The sequence below is a fragment of the Elgaria multicarinata genome, chromosome 10 (assembly GCF_023053635.1).
Source record: "Elgaria multicarinata webbii isolate HBS135686 ecotype San Diego chromosome 10, rElgMul1.1.pri, whole genome shotgun sequence".
Taxonomy (NCBI): Eukaryota; Metazoa; Chordata; class Lepidosauria; order Squamata; family Anguidae; genus Elgaria; species Elgaria multicarinata.
This window is the reverse complement of record NC_086180.1, coordinates 94065778-94082475: the sequence shown is the minus strand read 5'-3', so window position 1 is coordinate 94082475 and position 16698 is coordinate 94065778. Positions and strand designations below refer to the sequence as shown.

The 16698-nt window shown below is 42.5% G+C and overlaps 2 protein-coding genes across 3 annotated transcripts in view; one reads left to right on the top strand and one right to left on the bottom strand.

Moving 5' to 3' along the window:
* Positions 1-13140, bottom strand: part of HTT (huntingtin) — a 454111-nt gene extending 440971 nt beyond the window's left edge. The window contains exon 1 of one of the 2 annotated variants that reach the window (XM_063135886.1): positions 12751-13140. In XM_063135886.1, coding sequence (XP_062991956.1) covers positions 12751-12902 — 152 coding nt within the window. In that variant the 5' untranslated portion in view covers positions 12903-13140. The remainder of the gene's footprint in view (positions 1-12750) is intronic. The other variant, XM_063135887.1, reaches the window with a different exon arrangement.
* Positions 13141-14044: 904 nt separating this feature from the next.
* The window catches only part of NOP14 (NOP14 nucleolar protein), a 98192-nt gene continuing 95538 nt past the window's right edge, over positions 14045-16698 (top strand). The window contains exon 1 of the mRNA XM_063135864.1: positions 14045-14272. Within this exon, the coding sequence (XP_062991934.1) occupies positions 14060-14272 (213 nt within the window). The 5' untranslated portion in view covers positions 14045-14059. The remainder of the gene's footprint in view (positions 14273-16698) is intronic.

Here is a 16698-nt window from a genome sequence, read left to right as displayed (position 1 = left end):
ATTAATTTCAACACTAATATTTTTAAAAATGTTTTATAATACACCGATCCCAATCCATCTGTACCGGGGGATTTCCCCCCTTTTAATTTATCTTTAGCTTCTTCTATTTCTCTTTGAGTAATATATCCTTCCATTAAATCTTTATCCTCTCTCTTCAGACCTGTCTTTATATGTTTTTCTATATAGCTTCCCATTCTTGTCTTCAGTGTGACTCTTTCCTTATATAATTCCTAATAAAATTCTTGGAAAATCTTTATTTTTCCTTTCATCATATTACATGGCTTCCCCATTTTATCTTTAACTATCCCTATTGATTTCTTTGTCTTTTTCATTTGTGTGGCTCTAGCCAACACCTTAGAATTCCTATTACTGTTCTCAAAATACTCTCTTTTTAAATAAACCAAATTCTTCTGTACTACTTCTAAATTTCTATTTTCTAATTCCTTCTTTTTTGCTTGTAATTTCGTTAACATTTGTTTATTTCTACTTTGCAAATACTTTCTTTCTAGCTTTTTAACTTCATCCTCCAATTTTTTCTGTATCTCCTCTTGTTGTCTCCTTAATTTACAGGTTTCTCTAATACAAATCCCCCTAGCTACCACCTTCATTGTATCCCACAATACTGATGGGGGACATTCCCCATTATCATTAATTTCCCATATCTCTTGTAGCTCTTCCTCCATCTTCTCCACTACCTTTTCATATTTTAATATTCTAGTATTTAACTTCCATTTAGCTTCCCAGTAGTCACTCTTCACTTTAAAATCCATGTTTACCAATGCGTGGTCAGTTACTTTAATTACCCCTAGTTACAGGTAAGTAATAGTAATAATTTATTATTATTATTTTTATTATTATTATTACATTTTTATACCGCCCAATAGCCGAAGCTCTCTGGGCGGTTCACAAAAATTAAAACCATCATAAAACAACCAACAAGTTAAAAATACAAATACAAAATACAATATAAAAAGCACAACCAGGATAAAACCACGCAGCAAAGTTGATATAAGGTTAAAATACAGAGTTAAAACAGTATAATTTAAATTTAAGTTAAAATTAAATGTTAAAATACTGAGTGAATAAAAAGGTCTTCAGCTGGCGACGAAAGGAGTACAGTGTAGGCGCCAGGCAGACCTCTCTGGGGAGCTCATTCCACAACCGGGGTGCCACAGTGGAGAAAGCCCTCCTCCTAGTAGCCACCTGCCTCACTTCCTTTGACAGGGGCTCACGGAGAAGGGCCCCTGTAGATGATCTTAAGGTCCGGGTAGGTACATATGGAAGGAGGCGTTCCTTCAAATAACCTGGCCCCAAACCGTTTAGGGCTTTAAATGTCAATACCAGCACTTTGAATCGGGCCCGGACCTGGACTGGCAGCCAATGAAGTTGTAAAAGGACTGGCGTAATGTGATCTCGCCAGCCAGTCCCTGTTAGTAAACGGGCTGCCCTGTTTTGTACCAGTTGAAGCTTCCGGACCGTTTTCAAAGGCAGCCCCACGTATAACGCATTGCAGTAATCCAAACGAGAGGTTATCAGAGCATGGATAACTGTAGCTAGGCTATCACTGTCCAGATAAGGGTGCATTAATATGGCCTATTAATACTTAGGCCATAGACCATTCGCATACAGAATATATACATTATGGAGAAACAATATAAAAATACTACATATAATCACAAACAGATCATACATAATAAGAAAATAAAATTCAGTACAATTAAAAACATAATTTGGATATAAAATTTGTAGTTAAATAAGAGCATCTCCAGCACAGTCAACTACAATCTCAGTAATAAATCTTGCCTGAATTTTCATTGCTGCCAGGGCAAAAAGAGATACTTTGTGCGTTACCCTAGAGTCAGTGTCAGACAAGAGATAGAAAATCTTTTCTGAAGTGGTATTGAAGTGTAGATGATATAGGATAGATTCCAAAAATTTGGTTCTTGGTTCAGAGTATAAAGAACAGAAAAGCAAATAATGAGGCAGATCCTCAATTTCTGGGGCCCCAGAAATACACAGACGGAGGGCCAAAGGGGTGCGCTGATATCTGCCATCCGTCACAGCTGTGGGCATAGTTTGAAAACGGAGGGCTGTAAATGCTTGCCTAAGCTTTGGGGATGTAAGCTTTACCAGGTAAACATCCCTTTGATGGTCAAATTCATAAAGCCTATACCATTTTGAAAATTTGGAATAGTTAATAGCTTGTCTGTCCAGCTGAACACCATAGTTAAAAATATATTCCCAAAGTTTCTCCCTTGAGTTCAAGACAGAAAAGTTGTCAAGAAGAGCAGGATACAATTCAAGCAACTTAGATTCATAGAATAGATTCATAGAATAGCAGAGTTGGAAGGGGCCTACAAGGCCATCGAGTCCAACCCCCTGCTCAATGCAGAATCCACCCTAAAGCATCCCTGACAGATGCTTGTCCAGCTGCCTCTTGAATGCCTCTAGTGTGGGAGAGCCCACAACCTCCCTAGGTAACTGATTCCACCGTCGCACTGCTCTAACAGTCAGGAAGTTTTTCCTGATGTCCAGCTGGAATCTGGCTTCCTTTAACTTGAGCCCGTTATTCCGTGTCCTGCACTCTGGGAGGATCGAGAAGAGATCCTGGCCCTCCTCTGTGTGACAACCTTTTAAGTATTTGAAGAGTGCTATCATGTCTCCCCTCAATCTTCTCTTCTCCAGGCTAAACATGCCCAGTTCTTTCAGTCTCTCTTCATAGGGCTTTGTTTCTAGACCCCTGATCATCCTGGTTGCCCTCTTCTGAACACGCTCCAGCTTGTCTGCATCCTTCTTGAATTGTGGAGCCCAGAACTGGACACAATACTCTAGATGAGGCCTAACCAGGGCCGAATAGAGAGGAGCCAGTACCTCACGTGATTTGGAAGCTATACTTCTATTAATGCAGCACAAAATAGAATTTGCCTTTCTTGCAGCCATATCGCACTGTTGGTTCATATTCAGCTTGCGATCTACAACAATTCCAAGATCTTTCTCGTTTGTAGTATTGCTGAGCCAAGTGTCCCCCATCTTGTAACTGTGCATTTGGTTTCTATTTCCTAAATGTAGAACTTGGCATTTATCCCTATTAAATTTCATTCTGTTGTTTTCAGCCCAGCACTCTAGCCTATCAAGATCACTTTGAAGTTTGTTTCTGTCTTCCAGGGTATTAGCTATCCCACCCAATTTGGTGTCATCTGCAAATTTGATCAGCGTTCCCTGCACCTCCTCTTCCAAATCATTAATAAAAATGTTGAAGAGCACTGGGCCCAGGACTGAGCCCTGCAGCACCCCACTCGTTGTCTCTCCCCAGTTTGAGAAGGTTCCATTGATAAGTACTCTTTGAGTCCGATTCTGTAGCCAACTGTGAATCCACCTAATAGTTGTTCCATCTAGCCCACTTTTAGCTAGTTTGTTAATCAGAATGTCATGTGGTACTTTGTCAAAAGCTTTGCTGAAGTCAAGATATATGACGTCCACAACATTCCCACAGTCCACAAGGGAGGTTATCCTATCAAAAAATGAGATTAAATTAGTCTGACAGGACTTGTTCCTGACAAATCCATGTTAGCTTCTAGTAATCACCGCATTGATTTCAAGGTGTTTACAGATTGACTTCTTTATAATCTGCTCCAGAATTTTCCCAGGGATGGATGTCAGACTGACTGGTCTGTAGTTCCCAGGTTCCTCCTTTTTGCCCTTTTTGAAGATAGGGACAACGTTAGCCCTCCTCCAGTCGTCCGGCACCTCACCCTTCTTCCATGATTTTGCAAAGATAATAGACAAAGGTTCTGAGAGTTCTTCTGCTAGCTCCTTCATTAATCTAGGATGCAGTTCATCGGGTCCTGGAGATTTAAACTCATTCAAGGAAATTAGGTGTTCTTTGACCATTTGTTTATCAATCTCAAACTGCAATCCTGCCCCCTCAACTTCTGCTTCACTTTTTCCAGGGGGTTCATAGACCCGCTTTTGGGAGAAGACCGAGGCAAAGTAGGAATTGAGCACCTCAGCCTTTTCTTTGTCGTCTGTTATCAATTTGGCATCCTCATTAAGCAGTTGGACCACCATTTCTTTCCTCTGTCTTTTACTACTCACGTATCTGAAGAAAGCCTTTTTATTGCTTTTAGCAACCCTCGCTAATCTCAGCTCATTCACAGCTTTAGCATTCCTGACGCCATTTCGGCACTTCTGTGCCACTTGTCTGTACTCTTCTTTTGTAGCCTGGCCTTCCTTCCACTTCCTATATGTATCCCTTTTTGTTTTCAGGTCATCTCTAAGCTTTTTGTGGAGCCACATTGGTTTCCTCTGTTGTCTTCTATCTTTTCTCCTGGTTGGAATTGTTTGTAACTGTGCCTTTAAATTTCCTTTTTTAAATACTCCCACCCATCCTGCACTCCTTTTCTCATTAGACTCCCTTGCCACGGGACCTTACTTATTATAGTTCTGATTTTATTAAAATCAGCTTTCCTAAAATCCAGAGTACGTGTATGCCTACGCTCGACTTTTGTCTCCTTCATAATCAAGAATTCAAGTATGACGTGGTCACTTTCCCCCAGAGTTCCCGTAACTGCCACTTTATCCACTAAGTCATCCCTATTGGTCAATAACAAGTCAAGGATTGCCGATCCTCTAGTTCCTTCCTCCACTTTCTGTAGGAGAAAGTTATCACCCATACATGTCAGGAATTTCTTGGAAGGGCCGCTTTTGGCAGTAATGGTCTCCCAACAGATATCAGGGTAATTGAAGTCCCCCATCACTACTACATCACACTTCCTTGAAACACTGGCAATTTGTTTCTCAAAAGTTTCGTCCTCGTCTTCTCCTTGATTGGGTGGTCGGTAGTAGACTCCGATTATCATATTCTTTTTATTCCTTGCCCCATTTATTTTAATCCAGACGCTCTTGACTGGGCTCCAGTCTCATCCGCCTGTATCCGCTTGTAATATCTTGAACTCCAGCTTTTGCAGTTTAATAGCTGTTCAAAACATAGCTTGGGGAAAATCCTAACAGAGGAATCCTGTACAATTCTCCAATAGTTAAACAAAATAAAATGAATGCGAGATCTAATAGAGGGAGATCTACTTCTGTCCGGACCAATGCTGCAGGAGTGCCTGGAGGAAGTCTTAACAGTTTTTTAAGAAATGTGTTCTGAAGTGCCTCCAGTTTATCCATTTGAGAGTCATCCCAGCCCCAGACAGCAGCAACATACAGGATCTGGGCAATGACTTTACTTTGAAATATTTTCAGAGCTGGAACAACCAAGTGTCCTCCTGTAGTGTAATAAAATCTAAGGATTGCTCCAATAGATCTCAAAGCCACTGCTCTAATAGCTTTTATATGTGGCTTCCAGGAGACGTTCTCTGCAAAGTGAATGCCAAGGCACTTAAATTCCCGGCATTGTTCAATCTGATGACCATTGATAGACCATTGGAAATGAGAATGTCTTTTCCCAAACACCATCACCTTTGTCTTAGTATAATTAATGCTCAGTTTTTCTTTAGTACAAAATACACTGAGCTTAGAGAGCAGCCTTTTCAAACCTATACGGGTAAGTGAAATTAGAACCATATCATCAGCATATAAAATGATAGAAATCTTCTTTGACCCAACTGAAGGGCTAGACAATGCTGGAATTATGTCATTCAAATATAAATTAAAGAGTAATGGTGCCAGTAGACATCCTTGTTTTACTCCTTTGTTTGGGGAGATAGAATCAGTTAATGAGCCAGAAATACCAACTCTAATTCTAGCAAATTACCCCTAGTTGTGTGTTACAAACCCTTATTGCTAACTCTTTTGAAACAAAAATATAGTCTATCCTTGAAAACGTTCTGTAAACTGGTGAATAAAAAGTGTACCAAATCCCCCCCGCTTGTCATTCGCCAAACATCTGTAAAATCCTTTTCCTTTATCATTTTATTTAAACTTGTAATATTATTCCTTCTTTCTCGGGTGGTGGGGTTTGACTTATCTAAAATATTATCCATCACCATATTAAAATCTCTAGCCAATATTACATGCCCTTTTTTTATTTCCTCCATTTCTCTGAATACTTCCCTATAGAAATCTCTTTGCCTCTCATTAGGGGCATAAATATTAACTAAAGTGTAGTACTCCCCTGCCATTTGCCCCATATCATCCTTTCTCATCCCTTTTACTCTTTAGTACACTAAATCCACATTTCTTTGAGATTATAGCTACTCCATTTTTTTTGAATATGATATGGTTGTGGAGAAAATGCAGAAAGAATTGTCAGAAATGTGGGAAATTAATGAAAAGGGAGGAACTTCAATGTCAATTGTGTGGGATACAATGAAAGCTGTGACCAGAGGGATTTGTATTAGAGAAATGTGCAACAAGATGTAATACAGGAAAAGTTAGAGGAGGAAATTAACAAGTTGGAGAAAGAATTTTTACAAAGTAGGAATAAACAAATATTAATACAAGTGCAAGCAAAGAAAAAGGAACTAGAAAATATTAATTTAGAAGATGTACAGAAAAATCTAATTTATTTGAAAAGAGAGTTTTTTGAGAATAGTAATAAAAACTCTAAAGTGCTGGCGAGGCTCACACAAAAAGAAAAATCAAAGAATTCAATTGGAATAGTAAAAGATAAGTTGTGGAAATGATGTTGTACTATGAAAGGGAAAATAAAAGTATATCCCTTTTACTCTTTAGTACACTAAATCCACATTTCTTCGAGATAATTATAGCTACTCCATTTTTTTTAAGTCCCCAGTGACTTCTCATACAACACTGACCACTTTAACCGTAACTCATTTAATCCTTATTTAGCCTGATGAGTTTCTTGTAGCAAGATAAAATCGGCCCCATCTTTATTTAACAACTGCTCTATTCTCTTCCTCTTTACAACTGCCCCGAGCCCTTTCACATTGAGTGTTGAGATACGTACTTTCTTATCCATAATATATTTGTTTTGCTTTTTGTAGATCCCTTGTGCACACCCACATTAACAACACTACTAACTTAAACCAACTAACAATCAAAATTTTTATTCCCTCCCCTCCCCTTCCCTTCTCCCCCTATCCCCATCCCCTCCCCCCTCTTCTACTTCCCCCTTTGCTTCTCCGTAGGTGAACCACCCCGGTCATGGCTATTCAACCTTCGGGGGGGGGGGGGGAGAGAGATAGAACCCACAGTCCCGATGCAGTAAGCCCTCCTGCTCAGTATCCATTCTTCTTATCTCCTTCCCTTTCCCTCCCTCCAATTTTTATTAAATCTTTTTACTCCCTACTTGGACCAGGACGTTCTTCCTGTTCTCCTTCCGGCTGGGTTGGTGTCTTATCTTCTATCCCTAATTCTCTCAGTTTGATCATTCCCTGTTCCAGCGATGTTATTCTATGTTGTCTTCCTTCGCGCATAAATCTCAGGAACACCGGATATCCCCATGAATAAGCAATCCCCTCCCTCTTAAGCTTTGCTATTATTGGTCTGACACTTCTCCTCCATTCGATGGTTTGTGGGCACAGATCATTGTAGATTTGAACTGGTGTTTCTTGATACTTCAGTGTTGTTATTTGCCTGATTTTCTTCATAAGCTGCTCCTTTTTATAGTAGTTGGCAAATCTAACCAGGATATCTCGAAGCATCACACTAGCTCTTCCTCCAGCTACCCGATGTATTCTCTCAACATCTTGCAGTGCCAGATCCAAATCTGCAGCCAGCTCCTTAAACCATCCCAAAATGCTGGTTCTCAAATTCTCACCCTGTATTTCAGGGAAATTTCTTAAACGCAGATTTGGGTGTCTGGATTGGCCTTCCAAGCAAATCAGTCTCAATTCATGTTGATCAAAACTTATACTGAGTTGGTTCAACTGTTGTTGATTCGTATCCACCTGCTTCGTTAATTGTTGAACTTCTGACTTTGTTTGTTCCAGATCCTTCTTAAACTCTAACATTGATTTATTAACTCCTTCCAGCACAGTTTTGATGACCTTATCCTTGTTTTCCTCCATTTTCCAGAGTAGAACCTTATTATTAGTTTCTATCATATCTGCCAGCTTAGTCAGCATATCATCTTGCGCTGTTTTTGGCCCTGTGCCTTTCAGCTTGCCTGAACGATTACTTCCGGACTTCTCCGCCATTTTCCCTTCTTCGTTTTCCTGTAACTTTGTTACCAGATCGTCCTGTGTAGTTCCTTCTTCTTTAACTAATCTGACTGCTGATTTATCAGAGGGGTGTGCTTTGGTTCTGGTCCAAAGTGGTTTTCCCTTGTTTTTATTATTTTTTTGGCATTTAGGATTCAATGCTTCAGTTTAATCGCTTGCACCTCCTCCTCCTATGACTCCAATAATTTATTTCCAGAGCGAGTTAATTAGTATCCTCTCTGTGCTTCGCTTTCAGATAAGGATATAGTTCTCTTTCACTTAAACTGCCTGCGTCTCATCAAAGTTATTTTTAGTGCCTTCCGTGCGCTTTTCCCTTCCCTTCTCCGGCAAAACTGAAAGTAAGCTGCAGGCTTTCTCCCGGCAGCTCTAAGAGGTATTTTTTACATTTTTCAGCTTTACGGAGGATTCATAATGCTATTAATGAAGTTTACTCACTTTATTGTGCCAATCATATGGAGATAAATGCTTTTCTAGGCTTCAGGCAAGGAAGAACTTTACTGCATCATTTGACTGCTAGGCTCTGCCCCCGATCACTGGCTTTCTCACTATATCCCAACCTCCTCTCTGCTAGCCAGCACTCAGGCTGATGACCCTTTCCACTGCTACAGGACTATAAGCAGCTTGATCTTCAGTTGCAGAGAAGGCTACAGAAGCTGTCACTCAGAGATACTTAATCAAAATGAAATGAGGGAGTAACTCTAACATGGCATGTATAATATCTCACAGGTCAGGCTGTTGACTGATATGTCTCAGAGCCCTGTGGTTCAAGCACCCTTTTTCACTTGCCACACATACACTGGTCTCTTAGCCCAAGGCGTGTTGTGGTTTGAAGGACGGCTGGTGTTATAGTTGGAAAGTATTTTCCCAGCATTTGTGTGTTCAATTCAACCATAACTCACAAATCTCAGAACATTTTGCCACTTAGAATTTAAGACAATGTATACATTGTTGTCCAGCCTTCATCCCAGACCCACAAAATGATTTCTAAAACCTATGTAATAAGAACACTTTTAAAGAAAGACATGTCTGGAAATAATGAAGCCATGGGGGGTGGGGAGATTTTTTAATCCTCTCTGTAAGATTCCCAGCAAAGTTTTTTTTCTTTCATTCCTTATTAAAATTATTGATCTAAAGTGTATTTTACTGACAGATTTATGCTCAATTTTCCGACATGAGAGACGAGTCACAATTGTGCATTCTTGACTATAAATGTTTTTTTTATTTTATTACTCTGATTTACAGTATATATTATGCTTTTAATTTACCTGTACACCGCTCAGAAAGCTATGGCTATTTGGCAGTGTTAAAAGAAATAGAAATAAAACAATTTTACTTCAAGAAATATGCCATACTGTAGAGACAAGGGAGATAGACAGAAAGAGCTAAAAACACGTAACAAGCCACATCCCTTGTCACCTCTGATGAGTAAGTATCAGTTCAAGGCAGCTAGAATTAGAAGCTTTAGAAGCTTAGTATAGATGCTGTTCTTCCCCCTCTAATACTCACATACAAACATAGTTATGCATGTAAACAATAGGTGAGTAAAATTATCTGCAAAGCTACTAAAATTTGCACACTTATTCTGCACTGTTACTTTAAGATAAGGACTAGGATTTTGAAGCTAGTCTTATTACAGCACATAGGAGCAACACGTAGGTAGAGATGTAAAATTTCCGGAAATTTTGAAGCCATGGGGGAAAAAATCATTTTTTTCGGGGGGGAGGGTTTCGGGGGGAAATGGAAATTTTCGGTAAAATTGAAATAATGGAATATTAGCACTTTTTACAGTTTGAAAGTCAATTTGTTACTTTAGGAACATAAAATTTAATTATGTCCAAGTTGGTTTGGCATAAAATTATAACATTTGGTATATTAAAAGTAGTGTATTCAAACAATTATTACAAATTTAATTTACTTTTTTTACCTTTTTTTTGGTAACAAATGGAGCTACATGCTCCTGAACTGTTAGGAACACCTGAACCTCTTTGGTACTGCCAGCTTATGAGCAGGCAAAAAACAATTTTAAAAAACAACTGAAGAAACCACCAACATTAATAACAAAGAAAAATATTTATCTCTCCGCTAGTCCTCCAGTGTGAAGACATAAAGACCCCATTCCCATAAAAAGAACTGAGAAAAATGGTGGGGGGGACACCAAGATTCAATGAATATGCATGAAATTTAATCAGACTCATTTTCTGACCTATGGCTATCACTATTAGTTTCAGTCTCTGCTTCCATGGAAGCGCTGCCCCCTAGAAGTAGAAATTATTATTATTATTATTTATTTATATAGCACCATCAACGTACATGGTGCTGTACAGATAACACAGTAAATAGCAAGACCCTGATCTTCCTCTTGCATTTGAGAGTTGTAGTCTCAGTTTACAACCTAGGACTTGTTTGTTTTTGGTGCACAGACATTGTAATAATCTGATACTGTAGAGTTTTTAGAAATCATTTGAAGAAATATCTTAACACCTTGTCTTAAACATTTTATTCAACATAAAACATCCCGTAATCCGTTTTTTCTTCATTTTTTTGGGAAAAAACCCAAAAAAGGCTTCTGAATTTGGGGGGGGGGGACGGTTTTTTTCTGAATTTTTCCGGTGTTTTTCCAGGCCTTCGCATCTCTACACATAGGCCCTGAGGAGATTCCATGGGCATGTGGTGGCCCTCCAACTTTTCCTGCCACCATCAGCTGGGAGGAAGGCAACAGACAGCTGTTTCCCAGCTGCTAGAACTCATCTATATAGAGAAGTGTAGCAATTTAAGCTGTTCCAGCAATCCCCGTACAGATAGTAATCTATGTCAGGATCACTAGGAGAGGGCAAGATTAAAGCCTCTCCCTCCTCCCAATGATATAGCTGTTTCCTTGTGCTAGTAGCAGGGAAACAGCCATCTGCTTTGGTGAGGTGACTGTTATCTCACCCTGTTTCTGCAATCACTGCTTACTCGCTGCTGTTAGCAACCTCACCTCCCTGACGACTGAGACTGGAGGATGGGAAGCTACTAGGAGTGAAGAAATGGGCAACCCCCAACCCTGATGGGGTGGGAGAAGTGGAACAATGTGAGAGGTGGGGAGAAACTCCTTGCAATATTCCCTACATTTCTCTTCAAATCTCATTCTGACTTCCCAAGAATCAAGCATTTTCATTTAGGGATTTGAATTGTGTCTTCCCTCTTGAACGCCGGAAATCTTCTATTTTTGAAATATCCATATTCTTCTCTCCCTATCATCCCATCCCACACAGTTATGTTGCTATTTCTGAATTGCATTCACTTGTTTCCTTGGTGGAACTCTGCTTAAATTCTTTATAAATTGTGACACATGTTGGCACTCCATTTCTGGATTTGGGAGAAACTGCACCATTGGAAAGAAGCATATTTTTTTTGCTACTGTTTTACAGTGAAATTCTATGCATGCCCACTTAAAAATCCTACTGTATTTAAAGGTGCTTATTCCTAGGAATATTGCACAGGAGTGACTTTTCCCATCCCTGTTCCATCCCATTAGAGAAAAACACAAGTTCTTAAAAAGTTGTGGATCCATCCATCCCTTTGCTTTCCTTCAATCTAATTTCCAACTTTGGTGGCTGAGGGTTCAATGCCTGTGTGCTAATGTTTCTTGCTACCAACTTTCCAAAGTAGAATGAAAACTGCACCATGTGCAGCCTTCATACTCGACCAGATATGGAGTTGTGAGGGGAAACTAGAAGTCTTGTTTAAAAATTCATTCACCCCTGTGTACATCAGGGTCCCCCACACATTTACAAAAAGAACAGACTGATCCTCCAGCCCTATTTTAGTGGCTATGAGCTACCATCACAACATCCCCCAATATTTTGAGATTCTTCATGCCATTTTGTTATAGCACCCACCACTTTCCCAAAATTCCAAATGGGCCAAAAGGCCCCAAAAGGCTGAGAATATCTGACATAAATCCCCTTGGTTCCTCATCTCCTTTTTTGGCGAGTATGCCTGCTTCTCTCCCACAGGCCCACCACAAAGATCCCACTCCCTGCTACTAATAGCTTCCTGAAAAAACCAAACTGAACAAGACAATCCACTCCTCCTTTACTCAACAGACAACCTGGGGAAGACAAACAGAATATGGAAGAGGAATGGCCCTTTTATTACAAATGAGGGAGGAATACAATTATGTGTTATTTAAAGATAAGTGTTTGTACACAATACATAGTTTCCCTCGGACAACACTAGGATTTAGGACAGCATATACACATAGGATTCCAGCCTCAAAGATAAGGGGCGCAATCATATGTATAATCGGACGGGGGAAGGGGAGGCTACCTGGGGAAAGCCTGGAGTTGCAGGGTTTTGTTTTGTTTTTGCCCGAACATGTATCCAACTGCACTTTTAATGTCTTTATTTTAAATGGGGGAGGGGTTCCATGATATATTTAACTGGTGGATTTTTACAGGCCTATCGTGTGAAGTCAGCACAGAATCGTTTTCTTTTTTGAAAGGTCAACCCCCAGGGGAAAAAAAGCACCGCCCTCCACGGAACAGGTAGCGCACCTCACCATCACGGATGGGACTGGGAGGTGTCGCTCCGCCCCATCCCCGGTTCGCCGCCCCCCCCCCGCCCCGCCGCCACTCACGGTTTGGGAAGCGACTCCTCAGGGGGGGCGGCGCCCGTGGAGGAAGCGGCTGCCGCTGCTGCGGGACTCTGCTGTTGCGCCTGCTGCTGCTGCTGCTGCTGGAAAGAACGGAGGGATTCGAAGGCCTTCATCAGCTTCTCCATGGTGGTCATGTCCACATTCACGCACCTTCTGCAGCTGGTGGCGGTGACGCCGGCCCTCTCGCCGAGGCCGCCACCAAGCGCCGTGCGAGCACTGCCAGTCAACTGCCTGCCGGGGAAAAGGAAAGCGACGGGGCTTAAGAGCAGGCGGAGGCGCCGCGTTCCAGCCGCCACCGACACGTGAGCGCCATCTTGGAAACCTCCCGTCGACCCCAGCGGCGGCGCCACCACCTGCGGGATCTCTGCGCGACGGCGCCTTTGCGCCGCCAATCTGGCGAGCGGCTTCAGCGGCCTCCCTGCGCGCGCAGCCGCCGCCGCCGCCCCCCCCCCCCGTCAAGGCGCCGCCGTAGCTATGAAGGGCGGAGGCAGGAACAGCGGCTATAAACGCTTTTTCTACGTCAGGGGCCTCGAAGGAAGCGAGGTCGGAAGCCGGAGCAAACGCCGCCGCCCTGAGCCCCGGGGGCATGACGAGAAGCGGCCTTGCCCCGCTGTTTGCTTTCGAGTGACCTTGGAAAGCCCCTTTGTGCTCCTTCGTAGAAAAAGAAATTCAGGCACGTTCTAAGTCAAGTTTTATTTCGCGTTAAAAAACACTTTCCCTGTTGTTCTCTATAGGCAGCTCTGAAGCTTCTGCCCCCGGGAAACCAACAACTGAAAATTTTAAATCTATGTGTATTCCGGGAATCAGGAAGCCATGGTCCGAGCGTTGTTGTTGTTTACACGATAATTCGATTCTCCATTTCAGATCGTGACGGTGGAACCTCAAAGAGGAATTACGTGTAAAAAACAACCCCCTCCGTCGCGCTGAGAGGTTTCTTTGGTGGCGATGCGTGGAAACGCCGACCTCTCGCCCCGCCGGACCCCGAGCGAAAGCGAAGGCCTGCACGTGGGGACGCGCGGAGCGGAGCGCGCATGTCGTCGCCTGCTGCCTTCCCGCTTCCGATCTCGCGAGATCTCCGGGCAAGGGGGCCGTAGTCCGCCGCAGTCAGTGGGAGGCACTTCCGCGGCGGAAGGGGCGGGACTGTAGACTTCCGGGCTGCCTGGAGGCCGGCGCCGAGGGCCTGGAAGCGTGCGCGGCTTGCGCAGCCACTGTTTCCCCTTCTTCCCGGCGGAGGCTCGGGGCCTGCTGCGTTGGGCAGGCCGTGGTCCGTGGGGCGGCCTGGTCGACGGCAATGGCCAAGGCCACCATGCCGCTGAAGCGCCGCTCCGCTGCCAGGACCAGCAGGGCGCAGGAGGCGGCCGCCGCCTCCTCCGCCGCCGCCGCCTCGGTGCGGAGCAACCCTTTCGAAGTGAAGGTCAACAAGCAGAAGTTCCGCATCTTGGGCAGGAAGACGAGGCACGATGTGGGGCTGCCGGGGGCCACGCGCGCCAAGGCCCAGAAGAAGGTATGCGAGAGGGGAGGGGAGCAGAGGGGCGGCGCCGAGGGGGGGGGGGTCCCATGGCTGGCTGGCGTCGAGCAAGCCCTCGGCCCGAGCCGTCGCCACCCACCCAGCCACCGCGTGCTGGCGCGGCTTCCTTCCGAAGGCGAAGCGTTTCCCCCTTGGTGGCAAAGTATCCGAGTGCCTCTTCGAATTGTCTCTCTATGATGAATCCGCCATGGGCGAGGGGTGGCTGTCACAATCGGGAGTGGCGTGACCCTGATAAGGTTAATTGTAAGCTAGAGGTGTAGACGTCTGCCAATCTAGAGAGAAAGGAGTCTGCCTCGGTAGTCCGTCTAAACAGCTGGTCTGGGCTTGCTGCGAGCGGTAGGCAGGGCTGCTGGGCGGTATAAAAATGAAATAAACAAAAATAGAGTGAAAATACATAATAAGGGGTCGTGACTACAAGTCTGACCCCATCTGCTCAACTTGAATCCAATAGGGCTCAAATAGACTGGAGAAATAGTCGCACGATATTGAAATAATTTTGGGAACTGCACTGAAAAGGTGCAGAACACACTGCAAAATCAGTACAGGAAGCAGAGTAAAACCTTATTTTTAGATTTCAGTTAAGGATGAAACTGTTCATGGAGGCTGAGGTGTGGTCTGTCGTCTGCTAGTCCTCCACAGAAGTCATGCTGACATAAAACACCCATTCCCATAAAAAGAACTGAGAAAGAAATTCAGTGAATATACATAGAATTTAATCAGACTCATTTCCGGAGCTGCAGCCACCACTATCAGTTTCAGTCTCTGCTTCAGTGGCAGTGCTGCCCCCTAGAGGCAGAAATGCATTCTGCTCTTGCATTTGAGAGTTGTAGTCTCAGTTTGCAACCTAGGACTTGCTTGTCCTTGGTGCACAGAAATTGTAATAATCTGATACTGTACATAGTTTTTGGAAATCATTTGGAGAAGTAAATATAAGAGCATCTTTCTTAAACATTTTATTCATCATGCTAAAATAAAACATTCCATAATACATTTTCTTCATTTTTTCCCCAATTTCCCCTTTTTTCAGAAAAACAAAAAAGGCTTTGGAAAAAAATGGAGAAAAAACATCCCCCCCCCCTGGAATTTTTCCAGTTTTTTTCCTGGCCTTCGTGTTCCTACCCAGTATTTTTAATTGTACATGTTATCTTGTAAACCACCTTGAGTCGCAGTTTTGGGAAAAAGGCAGGATATAAATGAATATAATAATAATGAGCCCTACGATACGCCACTAGTTACCGCCCCCCAGTTTGAGAAGGTACCATTGATAAGCACTCTTTGAGTCTGATTCTGTAGCCAGCTGTGGATCCACCATTTTGTTGCTTTTAGCATCCCTCGCTAGTCTCAGTTCATTCAACATTTGAGAACTACAAGTTCAATTGCAGCTTTTAAAGCTCAGCTAAAAACTTTTCTTTTTCCTAAAGCTTTTAAAACTTGATTTTGTTCTGACTTTTATACTGTTAGTTTTACTCTACCCTGTGCCTGTTTGGTGCATTCTCTTCCCCTTCTTATTGTTTTATTATGATTTTATTAGAATGTAAGCCAATGCGGCAGGGTCTTGCTATTTTATTGTTTTACTCTGTACAGCACCATGTACATTGATGGCGCTATATAAATAAATAATAATAATAATAATAATAATAATTCCCTTCCTGTCACCATTTCAGCACTTCTGTACTACCTGTCTGTACTCTTCTTTTGTAGCCTGGCCTTCCTTCCACTTCATATATGTATCCTTTTTGTTTTCAGGTCATCTCTAAGCTTTTTGTGGAGTCACATTTGTTTGTTCTGTTGTCTTCTATCTTTTTTCCTTGTTGGAATAAGTCACACTCAAATGCTTAGGAGCAAGTAAGGACATGAGTTTCATATAAAATATATAGTTAATTGCAGAGGAATTATGTATTCATACATCTGATTGTTTAATATGTTAATTTGTTTGTCTTAGCAGTAGTTCCACAGACACTGCACCACTTTCAATGTTGCCTGCAATTAGATTGCTGCCTGTCACTTGATGGAAGGGAAAAAGGCTTGGGTTCTACTCCGTTTTATCAAGGTGGTTACTAAACATGCTGCATTCTTGCTAAATGCACCCTGGAAAACGTTACCATGCACTTCCATGATCCGTCTTCAGCAGGGATAGGCAACCTTTTTAGGGTGTAGGCACATTTGGCACTGCAGAGTTGCTGCCATGGGAGGCATGGTAAAGAACAAGTAATCTGCCCAAAAGACAGAAGTACAAAGCAGAGGTAGGCTCTGAGTCCCAACATAATCATTTAAACCTACAGATTTCAGCATCAACAGGAACCTATTTTATAGCAATCTCAGGTGTTGATAAGAACATTGTCAATTAAAAATAAGTTGCAATGGCTGGGCATCTTGGCAGTCACCAAGAAAGTTTTTTGGGG